We start from the raw sequence: 14,162 nt of genomic DNA, 5'->3' as shown, positions 1-14,162 counted from the left end.
GTTCCCACCGTGAAGCATGGAGGAGGAGGTGTGATGGTGTGGGGGTTATTTGCTGGTGACACTCTCAGTGATGTATTTAGAATTCAAGGCACATTTAACCTGCTGGCTACCACAGCATTCTACAGCGATACGCCGTCCCATCTGGTTGGCGCTTAGTGGGACTATCATTTGTTTTTCAACAGGACAATGACCCAACACACCTCCAGGCTGTGTAAGGGCTGGCTATTTGACTGTGAGCACACAGCCTAGACAACGCAGGAGTGGCTTCGGGACAAGTTTCTGAATGTCCTTGAGTGGCCCAGACAGAGCCCGGACTTGAACCCGATCGAACATCTCCGGAGACACCTGAAAATAGCTGTGAAGCGACGCTTCCCATTCAACCTGACAGAGTTTGAGAGGATCTGCAGATCATTTATTTTGAGAAACTCCCCAAATACAGGTGTGACAAGCTTGTAGCATCATACCCAAGAAGACTCAAGGCTGTAATTGACTGCCAAAGGTGCTTCAACAAAGTACTAAGTAAATGTGAGTTTATTTTGTACAAATTTGCACATAAAACCAAAAACATTTTGCTTTGTCATTATGGGATATAGTGTTTAGATTGATGAGGGGGGGAAAAAACTATTGAATCTATTTTAGAATAAGGCTGTAACGTAACAAAATGAAGAAAAAGTTAAGGGGTCTGAATACTTTCCGAATGCACTGTAATACCGTCCCATTCAGTCCCAGGGTTAGGGGTTATAGGTTAAATAAGGTACGTACCGTCCCATTCAGTCCCAGGGTTAGGGGTTATAGGTTAAATAAGGTACGTACCGTCCCATTCAGTCCCAGGGTTAGGGGTTATAGGTTAAATAAGGTACGTACCGTCCCATTCAGTCCCAGGGTTAGGGGTTATAGGTTAAATAAGGTACGTACCGTCCCATTCAGTCCCAGGGTTAGGGGTTATAGGTTAAATAAGGTACGTACCGTCCCATTCAGTCCCAGGGTTAGGGGTTATAGGTTAAATAAGGTACGTACCGTCCCATTCAGTCCCAGGGTTAGGGGTTATAGGTTAAATAAGGTACGTACCGTCCCATTCAGTCCCAGGGTTAGGGGTTATAGGTTAAATAAGGTACGCACCGCCAGACCAGGATGCACCACCCCATCCATCCCAGTCAGTCCAAGGTCCACCTTCCTTCCAAACGCGTCTCCCAACTTCCTGCCCAACATCTCCAAGGCCACACCCACATTCCCCTTCTTCATCTCCCTGATTGGACAAGGCAGAGAGAGACAGGTGACAATTTCAGAATGTTACAGATAGAAATGTAATGAATTGAGCTGATTAGATTCCCCCATAATACACTAACATACATAGATACACACACACACACACACCACACAAAAGTATGTGGACACCCCTTCAAATGAGTGGATTCGGATATTTCAGCCACCCGTTGCTGACAGGTGAATAAAATCTAACACAGCCATGCAATCTCCATAGGCTAACATTGGCAGTAGAATGGCATTACTGAAGAGCTCTGTGACTTTCTATGGGGTCCATACAGAAATGGTTTGTTGAGATCGTGTGGAAGAACTTGACTGGCCTGCACAGAGCCCTGACCTCAACACCATCAAACACCTTTGGGATGAGTTGGAACGCAAACTGCGAGCCAGGCCTTATTGCCCAACATCGGTGCCCGACCTCTCGAATGCTCGTGGCTGAAGTCCCCGCAGCAATGTTCCAACATCTAGTGGAAAGCCTTCCCAGAAGAGTGGAGGCTGTTATAGCAGCAATGTTCCAACATCTAGTGGAAAGCCTTCCCAGAAGAGTGGAGGCTGTTATAGCAGCAATGTTCCAACATCTAGTGGAAAGCCTTCCCAGAAGAGTGGAGGCTGTTATAGCAGCAATGTTCCAACATCTAGTGGAAAGCCTTCCCAGAAGAGTGGAGGCTGTTATAGCAGCAATGTTCCAACATCTAGTGGAAAGCCTTCCCAGAAGAGTGGAGGCTGTTATAGCAGCAATGTTCCAACATCTAGTGGAAAGCCTTCCCAGAAGAGTGGAGGCTGTTATAGCAACAATGTTCCAACATCTAGTGGAAAGCCTTCCCAGAAGAGTGGAGGCTGTTATAGCAGCAATGTTCCCTCATCTAGGGGAAAGCCTTCCCAGAAGAGTGGAGGCTGTTATAGCAGCAATGTTCCAACATCTAGTGGAAAGCCTTCCCAGAAGTGGAGGCTGTTATAGCAGCAATGTTCCAACATCTAGTGGAAAGCCTTCCCAGAAGAGTGGAGGCTGTTATAGCAGCAATGTTCCAACATCTAGTGGAAAGCCTTCCCAGAAGAGTGGAGGCTGTTATAGCAGCAATGTTCCAACATCTAGTGGAAAGCCTTCCCAGAAGAGTGGAGGCTGTTATAGCAGCAATGTTCCAACATCTAGTGGAAAGCCTTCCCAGAAGAGTGGAGGCTGTTATAGCAGCAATGTTCCAACATCTAGTGGAAAGCCTTCCCAGAAGAGTGGAGGCTGTTACAGCAGCAATGTGAACATCTATTGGAAAGCCTTCCCAGAAGAGTGGAGGCTGTTACAGCAGCAATGTGAACATCTAGTGGAAAGCCTTCCCAGAAGAGTGGAGGCTGTTACAGCAGCAATGTGAACATCTAGTGGAAAGCCTTCCCAGAAGAGTGGAGGCTGTTATAGCAGCAATGTTCCAACATCTAGTGGAAAGCCTTCCCAGAAGAGTGGAGGCTGTTATAGCAGCAATGTTCCAACATCTAGTGGAAAGCCTTCCCAGAAGAGTGGAGGCTATTACAGCAGCAATGTGAACATCTAGTGGAAAGCCTTCCCAGAAGAGTGGAGGCTGTTATAGCAGCAATGTTCCATCATCTAGGGGAAAGCCTTCCCAGAAGAGTGGAGGCTGTTATAGCAGCAATGTTCCAACATCTAGTGGAAAGCCTTCCCAGAAGTGGAGGCTGTTATAGCAGCAATGTTCCAACATCTAGTGGAAAGCCTTCCCAGAAGAGTGGAGGCTGTTATAGCAGCAATGTTCCAACATCTAGTGGAAAGCCTTCCCAGAAGAGTGGAGGCTGTTATAGCAGCAATGTTCCAACATCTAGTGGAAAGCCTTCCCAGAAGAGTGGAGGCTGTTATAGCAGCAATGTTCCAACATCTAGTGGAAAGCCTTCCCAGAAGAGTGGAGGCTGTTATAGCAGCAATGTTCCAACATCTAGTGGAAAGCCTTCCCAGAAGAGTGGAGGCTGTTACAGCAGCAATGTGAACATCTATTGGAAAGCCTTCCCAGAAGAGTGGAGGCTGTTACAGCAGCAATGTGAACATCTAGTGGAAAGCCTTCCCAGAAGAGTGGAGGCTGTTACAGCAGCAATGTGAACATCTATTGGAAAGCCTTCCCAGAAGAGTGGAGGCTGTTATAGCAGCAATGTTCCAACATCTAGTGGAAAGCCTTCCCAGAAGAGTGGAGACTGTTATAGCAGCAATGTTCTAACGTCTAGTGGAAAGCCTTCCCAGAAAAGTGGAGGCTGTTATAGCAGCAATGTTCCAACATCTAGTGGAAAGCCTTCCCAGAAGAGTGGAGGCTGTTATAGCAGCAATGTTCCAACATCTAGTGGAAAGCCTTCCCAGAAGAGTGGAGGCTGTTATAGCAGCAATGTTCCAACATCTAGTGGAAAGCCTTCCCAGAAGAGTGGAGGCTGTTATAGCAGCAATGTTCCAACATCTAGTGGAAAGCCTTCCCAGAAGAGTGGAGGCTGTTATAGCAGCAATGTTCCAACATCTAGTGGAAAGCCTTCCCAGAAGAGTGGAGGCTGTTATAGCAGCAATGTTCCAACATCTAGTGGAAAGCCTTCCCAGAAGAGTGGAGGCTGTTATAGCAGCAATGTTCCAACATCTAGTGGAAAGCCTTCCCAGAAGAGTGGAGGCTGTTATAGCAGCAATGTTCCAACATCTAGTGGAAAGCCTTCCCAGAAGAGTGGAGGCTGTTATAGCAGCAATGTTCCAACATCTAGTGGAAAGCCTTCCCAGAAGAGTGGAGGCTGTTATAGCAGCAATGTTCCAACATCTAGTGGAAAGCCTTCCCAGAAGAGTGGAGACTGTTATAGCAGCAATGTTCCATCATCTAGTGGAAAGCCTTCCCAGAAGAGTGGAGACTGTTATAGCAGCAATGTTCCAACATCTAGTGGAAAGCCTTCCCAGAAGAGTGGAGGCTGTTATAGCAGCAATGTTCCAACATCTAGTGGAAAGCCTTCCCAGAAGAGTGGAGGCTGTTATAGCAGCAATGTTCCAACATCTAGTGGAAAGCCTTCCCAGAAGAGTGGAGGCTGTTATAGCAGCAATGTTCCAACATCTAGTGGAAAGCCTTCCCAGAAGAGTGGAGGCTGTTATAGCAGCAATGTTCCAACATCTAGTGGAAAGCCTTCCCAGAAGAGTGGAGGCTGTTATAGCAGCAATGTTCCAACATCTAGTGGAAAGCCTTCCCAGAAGAGTGGAGACTGTTATAGCAGCAATGTTCCATCATCTAGTGGAAAGCCTTCCCAGAAGAGTGGAGACTGTTATAGCAGCAATGTTCCAACATCTAGTGGAAAGCCTTCCCAGAAGAGTGAAGGCTGTTATAGCAGCAATGTTCCAACATCTAGTGGAAAGCCTTCCCAGAAGAGTGGAGGCTGTTATAGCAGCAATGTTCCAACATCTAGTGGAAAGCCTTCCCAGAAGAGTGGAGGCTGTTATAGCAGCAATGTTCCAACATCTAGTGGAAAGCCTTCCCAGAAGAGTGGAGGCTGTTATAGCAGCAATGTTCCAACATCTAGTGGAAAGCCTTCCCAGAAGAGTGGAGGCTGTTATAGCAGCAATGTTCCAACATCTAGTGGAAAGCCTTCCCAGAAGAGTGGAGGCTGTTACAGCAGCAATGTGAACATCTAGTGGAAAGCCTTCCCAGAAGAGTGGAGGCTGTTATAGCAGCAATGTTCCAACATCTAGTGGAAAGCCTTCCCAGAAGAGTGGAGGCTGTTATAGCAGCAATGTTCCAACATCTAGTGGAAAGCCTTCCCAGAAGAGTGGAGACTGTTATAGCAGCAATGTTCCAACATCTAGTGGAAAGCCTTCCCAGAAGAGTGGAGGCTGTTATAGCAGCAATGTTCCAACATCTAGTGGAAAGCCTTCCCAGAAGAGTGGAGGCTGTTATAGTAGCAATGTTCCAACATCTAGTGGAAAGCCTTCCCAGAAGAGTGGAGGCTGTTATAGCAGCAATGTTCCAACATCTAGTGGAAAGCCTTCCCAGAAGAGTGGAGGCTGTTATAGCAGCAATGTTCCAACATCTAGTGGAAAGCCTTCCCAGAAGAGTGGAGGCTGTTATAGCAGCAATGTTCCAACATCTAGTGGAAAGCCTTCCCAGAAGAGTGGAGGCTGTTATAGTAGCAATGTTCCAACATCTAGTGGAAAGCCTTCCCAGAAGAGTGGAGGCTGTTATAGCAGCAATGTTCCAACATCTAGTGGAAAGCCTTCCCAGAAGAGTGGAGGCTGTTATAGCAGCAATGTTCCAACATCTAGTGGAAAGCCTTCCCAGAAGAGTGGAGGCTGTTATAGCAGCAATGTTCCAACATCTAGTGGAAAGCCTTCCCAGAAGAGTGGAGGCTGTTATAGCAGCAATGTTCCAACATCTAGTGGAAAGCCTTCCCAGAAGAGTGGAGGCTGTTACAGCAGCAATGTGAACATCTAGTGGAAAGCCTTCCCAGAAGAGTGGAGGCTGTTATAGCAGCAATGTTCCAACATCTAGTGGAAAGCCTTCCCAGAAGAGTGGAGGCTGTTATAGCAGCAATGTTCCAACATCTAGTGGAAAGCCTTCCCAGAAGAGTGGAGACTGTTATAGCAGCAATGTTCCAACATCTAGTGGAAAGCCTTCCCAGAAGAGTGGAGGCTGTTATAGTAGCAATGTTCCCTCATCTAGGGGAAAGCCTTCCCAGAAGAGTGGAGGCTGTTATAGCAGCAATGTTCCAACATCTAGTGGAAAGCCTTCCCAGAAGAGTGGAGGCTGTTGTAGCAGCAATGTTCCAACATCTAGTGGAAAGCCTTCCCAGAAGAGTGGAGACTGTTATAGCAGCAATGTTCCAACATCTAGTGGAAAGCCTTCCCAGAAGAGTGGAGGCTGTTATAGCAGCAATGTTCCAACATCTAGTGGAAAGCCTTCCCAGAAGAGTGGAGGCTGTTATAGCAGCAATGTCCCAACATCTAGTGGAAAGCCTTCCCAGAAGAGTGGAGGCTGTTATAGCAGCAATGTTCCAACATCTAGTGGAAAGTCTTCCCAGAAGAGTGGAGGCTGTTATAGCAGCAATGTTCCAACATCTAGTGGAAAGCCTTCCCTGAAGAGTGGAGACTGTTATAGCAGCAATGTTCCATCATCTAGTGGAAAGCCTTCCCAGAAGAGTGGAGGCTGTTATAGCAGCAATGTTCCAACATCTAGTGGAAAGCCTTCCCAGAAGAGTGGAGGCTGTTATAGCAGCAATGTTCCAACATCTAGTGGAAAGCCTTCCCAGAAGAGTGGAGGCTGTTATAGCAGCAATGTTCCAACATCTAGTGGAAAGCCTTCCCAGAAGAGTGGAGGCTGTTATAGCAGCAAAGGGGGAACAACTCCATATTAATGTCCATGATTTTGGGAATGAGATGTTCGACAAGCACGTGTACACATACTTTTGGTCATGTCATTTATCTTAAAAAAGGTGCAATATGCAGAAATCCCATCACCATTTCCTGGTCGCTAAAATTTTAATAGTTCGCCTAATTTCAGTTCGTGACAAAACAAGCAAGTCTAGTGTAGAGTATAATTATACCATCTACACTGCTGTGGAATATGTTTTCCAAAACCAAAAATACTATATTCAGCTGGTGTACAAAACCAAAAGACGCAAAAACTAAGACATTGATATAGCACAAATAGAACAGATCTACCACTTCTTAGACTTGTTTTCAATGAGAATGACAGATCTATAACTCACATTTCTATATGAATTTGGTCAGGTCGCCCAAAAAGTTACTTACTTGATTTTGCCTGTCAGTATTTTTCCAGCGTACTGCATCCCAGTCAGAGCTATGTACATCCTCAGGATCTCATTGGTGCCCTGAAGAGGCAGAACACAACCGTCAAGTAAAGACCTCTTCATAACGACAATCTAACATGTTCATATCTACAGTAGATACAGAGCCTTCAGAAAGTATTCACACCCCTTGACTGATACAGAGCCTTCAGAAAGTATTCACACCCCTTGACTGATACAGAGCCTTCAGAAAGTATTCACACCCCTTGACTGATACAGAGCCTTCAGAAAGTATTCACACCCCTTGACTGATACAGAGCCTTCAGAAAGTATTCACACCCCTTGACTGATACAGAGCCTTCAGAACGTATTCACACCCCTTGACTGATACAGAGCCTTTATAAAGTATTCGCACCTCTTGACTGATACAGAGCCTTCAGAAAGTATTCACACCTCTTGACTGATACAGAGCCTTCAGAAAGTATTCACACCCCTTGACTGATACAGAGCCTTCAGAAAGTATTCATACCCCTTGACTGATACAGAGCCTTCAGAAAGTATTCACACCCCTTGACTGATACAGAGCCTTCAGAAAGTATTCACACCCCTTGACTGATACAGAGCCTTCAGAAAGTATTCACACCCCTTGACTGATACAGAGCCTTCAGAAAGTATTCACACCCCTTGACTGATACAGAGCCTTCAGAAAGTATTCACACCCCTTGACTGATACAGAGCCTTCAGAAAGTATTCACACCCCTTGACTGATACAGAGCCTTCAGAAAGTATTCACACCCCTTGACTGATACAGAGCCTTCAGAAAGTATTCACACCCCTTGACTGATACAGAGCCTTCAGAAAGTATTCACACCCCTTGACTGATACAGAGCCTTCAGAAAGTATTCACACCCCTTGACTGATACAGAGCCTTCAGAAAGTATTCACACCCCTTGACTGATACAGAGCCTTCAGAAAGTATTCATACCCCTTGACTGATACAGAGCCTTTATAAAGTATTCGCACCTCTTGACTGATACAGAGCCTTCAGAAAGTATTCACACCTCTTGACTGATACAGAGCCTTCAGAAAGTATTCACACCCCTTGACTGATACAGAGCCTTCAGAAAGTATTCATACCCCTTGACTGATACAGAGCCTTCAGAAAGTATTCACACCCCTTGACTGATACAGAGCCTTCAGAAAGTATTCACACCCCTTGACTGATACAGAGCCTTCAGAAAGTATTCACACCCCTTGACTGATACAGAGCCTTCAGAAAGTATTCACACCCCTTGACTGATACAGAGCCTTCAGAAAGTATTCACACCCCTTGACTGATACAGAGCCTTCAGAAAGTATTCACACCCCTTGACTGATACAGAGCCTTCAGAAAGTATTCACACCCCTTGACTGATACAGAGCCTTCAGAAAGTATTCACACCCCTTGACTGATACAGAGCCTTCAGAAAGTATTCACACCCCTGAGTCACCTTCGGGAGCAATTACAGCTGTGAGTGTTTCTGGGAAAGTCTAAGAGCTTTGCACACCTGGATTAGGCGACATACCATTTATACCGTTTATACTGTATACCGAGGTACTTCAAAATACAGACTGATTTTTCGCAAGGGGCTGCATGCTACACCACTGCTTACAATAAGTATAACTATAAGAAATCTAATATGTGTCAAATCAATGATATTCAGTTCTGGGTTCCAGCTATGCATTTGATTTGCTAACTTGCTAGTTCAGTGGCTAGGTGTCAAGATCAAGCCTCTTGGTTAGAGCAAGAAGATTCCTGTTGACTAAATTGTTGTGCGCCATTTGGTAATACCGTATACCCCGGAATACAGAATGGAAATCTGGATATCGCCCCTCACCTGGATTGTACAATATTTGCACGTTATTATTTTTATAATTCTTGCAGCTCTATCAAATTGGTTGTTGATCATTGCTAGACAGCCATTTTTCACAAATGCCATACATTTTCCAGCTGATTTAAGTCCAAACTGTAACTCGGCCACTCAGGAGCCTTCAACGTCTTCTTGGTAAGTGACTCCAGTGTAGATTTGGTCTTGTGTTTTAGGTTGTCGTCCTGCTGAAAGGTGAATTTGTCTCCCAGTGTTGGAAAGCAGACAACCAGGTTTCCTCTAGGATTTTGCTTGTGATTAGCTGTATTCCGTTTATTTTTACCCCCCCCCCAAAAACCCTAGTCCTTGCCGATGACAAGCATACCCATAACATGATGCAGCCACCACCATGCTTGAAAATATGAGTGGTACTCAGTTACGTGTTGGATTTGGCCCAAACATAACGCTTGGTATTCAGGACTTAAAATTAAATTTCTTTGCCACATTTTTTACAGTTTTACTTTAGTGCCTTATTGCAAACAGAATGCATGTTTTGGAATATTTGTATTCGGAGACATTTTAGGGACCGGAGAGAAAACACAATAACACCAACAAAAATATACATATACATAAATAAACAAGTCGGGAAAGATTTTCTGTGCAAAATGTCCAAAACGATGATCAGTTTGACCGGTTAAGGAGAAGGAAAGCTGTGAAAATGACCCAGGGGGTTTCTAATCAAATATACATCGATGCCGAACTGAAATCTTACGTGGTTGAAATACTATCAGTTATTATGATGAAGACAGCGCCTCTACAGATGGTATCTAACTGAGCACTGCATTCTTTCAAGATGCAGAAATAAATCAATCATATTTCTCCAGTCCTGTTCCCGAGTCATAATGTTGCCTACATTTGGTGTATCATTTTACTGTAATAAATGCTTAATTCGGCAGGAGTTAATATTAAGGCCATGTGAGATGTTACGAACCTACAGTCCAGATTTAAAGTGTCCATTTAACCCATCTGAGCGTGCCATTCCCTTGACATGCCATAGGCCTATTTGAATCATACATACAGGGAGATAGCAGTACTGGCTGTGGTAACTACATCACCACATACCATAGCCAGCACTGCTGTCATCCTCTTTTACAGCGTTTGTCTTATTCAATTAAACTTCAACAGAAGAAGAACTTTTTCTGCCTGTTCCCAAAATCATTATTTGGCTCTGTAGGCCCTCTTGGGCCCAGATACAGTTGAGCCCTCTTGGGCCCAGGTACAGTTGAGCCCTCTTGGGCCCAGGTACAGTTGAGCCCTCTTGGGCCCAGGTACAGTTGAGCCCTCTTGGGCCCAGGTACAGTTGAGCCCTCTTGGGCCCAGGTACAGTTGAGCCCTCTTGGGCCCAGGTACAGTTGAGCCCTCTTGGGCCCAGGTACAGTTGAGCCCTCTTGGGCCCAGGTACAGTTGAGCCCTCTTGGGCCCAGGTACAGTTGAGCCCTCTTGGGCCCAGGTACAGTTGAGCCCTCTTGGGCCCAGGTACAGTTGAGCCCTCTTGGGCCCAGGTACAGTTGAGCCCTCTTGGGCCCAGGTACAGTTGAGCCCTCTTGGGCCCAGGTACAGTTGAGCCCTCTTGGGCCCAGGTACAGTTGAGCCCTCTTGGGCCCAGGTACAGTTGAGCCCTCTTGGGCCCAGGTACAGTTGAGCCCTCTTGGGCCCAGGTACAGTTGAGCCCTCTTGGGCCCAGGTACAGTTGAGCCCTCTTGGGCCCAGGTACAGTTGAGCCCTCTTGGGCCCAGGTACAGTTGAGCCCTCTTGGGCCCAGGTACAGTTGAGCCCTCTTGGGCCCAGGTACAGTTGAGCCCTCTTGGGCCCAGGTACAGTTGAGCCCTCTTGGGCCCAGGTACAGTTGAGCCCTCTTGGGCCCAGGTACAGTTGAGCCCTCTTGGGCCCAGGTACAGTTGAGCCCTCTTGGGCCCAGGTACAGTTGAGCCCTCTTGGGCCCAGGTACAGTTGAGCCCTCTTGGGCCCAGGTACAGTTGAGCCCTATTGGGCCCAGGTACAGTTGAGCCCTATTGGGCCCAGGTACAGTTGAGCCCTATTGGGCCCAGGTACAGTTGAGCCCTATTGGGCCCAGGTACAGTTAAGCCCTATTGGGCCCAGGTACAGTTAAGCCCTAAAGTTTAGGCTTATGTTCTAATACCAGATAGCCTAAAATAATGAAAGAAGAACCACAATGTAGCCTATAGATATGAATTGCACAAGAAATATAAATGAATGTATTGTTTCTCTTTATTCCACCCGCTCGCCACCCACCTACCCGCCCTTCAGCCACACAATAGTTCAGGACCCCCAAACCCGTACGCCCCGCTCGCCACCCACCTACCCGCCCTTCAGCCACACAATAGTTCAGGACCCCCAAACCCGTACGCCCCGCTCGCCACCCACCTACCCGCCCTTCAGCCACACAATAGTTCAGGACCCCCATACCTCGAAGATGAGCAGGATACGGCAGTCTCGGAGGTAGCGTTCGTAGGGATAGTTCTTAGTGTAGCCCAGCCCTCCTAGAACCTGCAGAGCCTCAGACACACAGATCCAGCCTCCCTCAGAGCTGAACACCTGCAGAGAGAGAGGTGAGCAAAGACACAGACAATAAGGTACTCTGTCATGTAACGAGTCATGCAACTTGTGTAACAGCAGTGTGTCTATAGTGTAACAGTAGTGTCTATAGTGTAACAGTAGTGTGTATAGTGTAACAGTAGTGTGTCTATAGTGTAGTGTAACAGTAGTGTGTCTATAGTGTAACAATAGTGTGTCTATAGTGTAGTGTAACAGTAGTGTGTCTATAGCGTAACAGTAGTGTGTCTATAGTGTAACAGTAGTGTGTCTATAGTGTAACAGCAGTGTGTCTATAGTGTAACAGTAGTGTGTCTATAGTGTAACAGCAGTGTGTCTATAGTGTAACAGTAGTGTGTCTATAGTGTAACAGTAGTGTGTCTATAGTGTAACAGCAGCGTGTCTATAGTGTAACAGTAGTGTGTCTATAGTGTAACAGTAGTGTGTCTATAGTGTAACAGCAGTGTGTCTATAGTGTAACAGTAGTGTGTCTATAGTGTAACAGTAGTGTGTCTATAGTGTAACAGTAGTGTGTCTATAGTGTAACAGTGTGTCTATAGTGTAACAGTAGTGTGTCTATAGTGTAACAGTAGTGTGTCTATAGTGTAACAGTAGTGTGTCTATAGTGTAACAGTAGTGTGTCTATAGTGTAACAGTAGTGTGTCTATAGTGTAACAGCAGTGTGTCTATAGTGTAACAGTAGTGTGTCTATAGTGTAACAGTAGTGTGTCTATAGTGTAACAGTAGTGTGTCTATAGTGTAACAGTAGTGTGTCTATAGTGTAACAGTAGTGTGTCTATAGTGTAACAGTAGTGTGTCTATAGTGTAACAGTAGTGTGTCTATAGTGTAACAGTAGTGTGTCTATAGTGTAACAGTAGTGTGTCTATAGTGTAACAGTAGTGTGTCTATAGTGTAACAGTAGTGTGTCTATAGTGTAACAGTAGTGTGTCTATAGTGTAACAGTAGTGTGTCTATAGCGTAACAGCAGTGTGTCTATAGTGTAACAGTAGTGTGTCTATAGTGTAACAGCAGTGTGTCTATAGTGTAACAGTAGTGTGTCTATAGTGTAACAGTAGTGTGTCTATAGTGTAACAGTAGTGTGTCTATAGTGTAACAGTAGTGTGTCTATAGTGTATTGTAACAATAGTGTGTCTATAGTGTAACAGTAGTGTGTCTATAGTGTAACAGCAGTGTGTCTATAGTGTAACAGTAGTGTCTGTAGTGTAACAGTAGTGTGTCTATAGTGTAACAGTAGTGTGTCTATAGTGTAACAGTAGTGTGTCTATAGTGTAACAGTAGTGTGTCTATAGTGTAACAGTAGTGTGTCTATAGTGTAACAGTAGTGTGTCTATAGTACAGTAGTGTGTCTATAGTGTAACAGCAGTGTGTCTATAGTGTAACAGTAGTGTGTCTATAGTGTAACAGTGTGTCTATAGTGTAACAGTAGTGTGTCTATAGTGTAACAGTAGTGTGTCTATAGTGTAACAGTAGTGTGTCTATAGTGTAACAGTAGTGTGTCTATAGTGTAACAGTAGTGTGTCTATAGCGTAACAGCAGTGTGTCTATAGTGTAACAGTAGTGTGTCTATAGTGTAACAGTAGTGTGTCTATAGTGTAACAGTAGTGTGTCTATAGCGTAACAGTAGTGTGTCTATAGTGTAACAGTAGTGTGTCTATAGTGTAACAGTGTGTCTAGTGTAACAGCAGTGTGTCTATAGTGTAACAGTAGTGTGTCTATAGTGTAACAGTAGTGTGTCTATAGTGTAACAGCAGCGTGTCTATAGTGTAACAGTAGTGTGTCTATAGTGTAACAGTAGTGTGTCTATAGTGTAACAGCAGTGTCTATAGTGTAACAGTAGTGTGTCTATAGTGTAACAGTAGTGTGTCTATAGTGTAACAGTAGTGTGTCTATAGTGTAACAGTAGTGTGTCTATAGTGTAACAGTAGTGTGTCTATAGTGTAACAGCAGTGTGTCTATAGTGTAACAGTAGTGTGTCTATAGTGTAACAGCAGTGTGTCTATAGTGTAACAGTAGTGTGTCTATAGTGTAACAGCAGTGTGTCTATAGTGTAACAGTAGTGTGTCTATAGTGTATTGTAACAATAGTGTGTCTATAGTGTAACAGTAGTGTGTCTATAGTGTAACAGCAGTGTGTCTATAGTGTAACAGTAGTGTCTGTAGTGTAACAGTAGTGTGTCTATAGTGTAACAGTAGTGTGTCTATAGTGTAACAGTGTGTCTATAGTGTAACAGTAGTGTGTCTATAGTGTAACAGTAGTGTGTCTATAGTGTAACAGCAGCGTGTCTATAGTGTAACAGTAGTGTGTCTATAGTGTAACAGTGTGTCTATAGTGTAACAGTAGTGTGTCTATAGTGTAACAGTAGTGTGTCTATAGTGTAACAGCAGCGTGTCTATAGTGTAACAGCAGTGTGTCTATAGTGTAACAGTAGTGTGTCTATAGTGTAACAGTAGTGTGTCTATAGTGTAACAGTAGTGTGTCTAGTGTAACAGCAGTGTGTCTATAGTGTAACAGTAGTGTGTCTATAGTGTAACAGTAGTGTGTCTATAGTGTAACAGTAGTGTGTCTATAGTGTAACAGTAGTGTGTCTATAGTGTAACAGTGTGTCTAGTGTAACAGCAGTGTGTCTATAGTGTAACAGTGTGTCTAGTGTAACAGTAGTGTGTCTATAG

The 14,162-nt window shown here is 44.9% G+C and overlaps 1 protein-coding gene across 1 annotated transcript in view; it reads right to left on the bottom strand.

Moving 5' to 3' along the window:
• Positions 1-14,162, bottom strand: part of acad9 (acyl-CoA dehydrogenase family, member 9) — a 47,968-nt gene that overhangs the window by 8,715 nt on the left and 25,091 nt on the right. The window contains exons 11-13 of the mRNA XM_055917830.1: positions 11,346-11,474; positions 7,016-7,095; positions 1,120-1,246 (exon numbers count right to left, since the gene is read on the bottom strand). Of these exons, the coding sequence (XP_055773805.1) occupies positions 1,120-1,246; positions 7,016-7,095; positions 11,346-11,474 (336 nt within the window). The remainder of the gene's footprint in view (positions 1-1,119; positions 1,247-7,015; positions 7,096-11,345; positions 11,475-14,162) is intronic.

This window comes from Salvelinus fontinalis, chromosome 3 (genome assembly GCF_029448725.1).
Source record: "Salvelinus fontinalis isolate EN_2023a chromosome 3, ASM2944872v1, whole genome shotgun sequence".
Classification (NCBI taxonomy): domain Eukaryota; kingdom Metazoa; phylum Chordata; class Actinopteri; order Salmoniformes; family Salmonidae; genus Salvelinus; species Salvelinus fontinalis.
The sequence above is the reverse complement of the archived record's forward strand: the minus strand, read 5'-3'. Positions and strand labels throughout refer to the sequence as shown.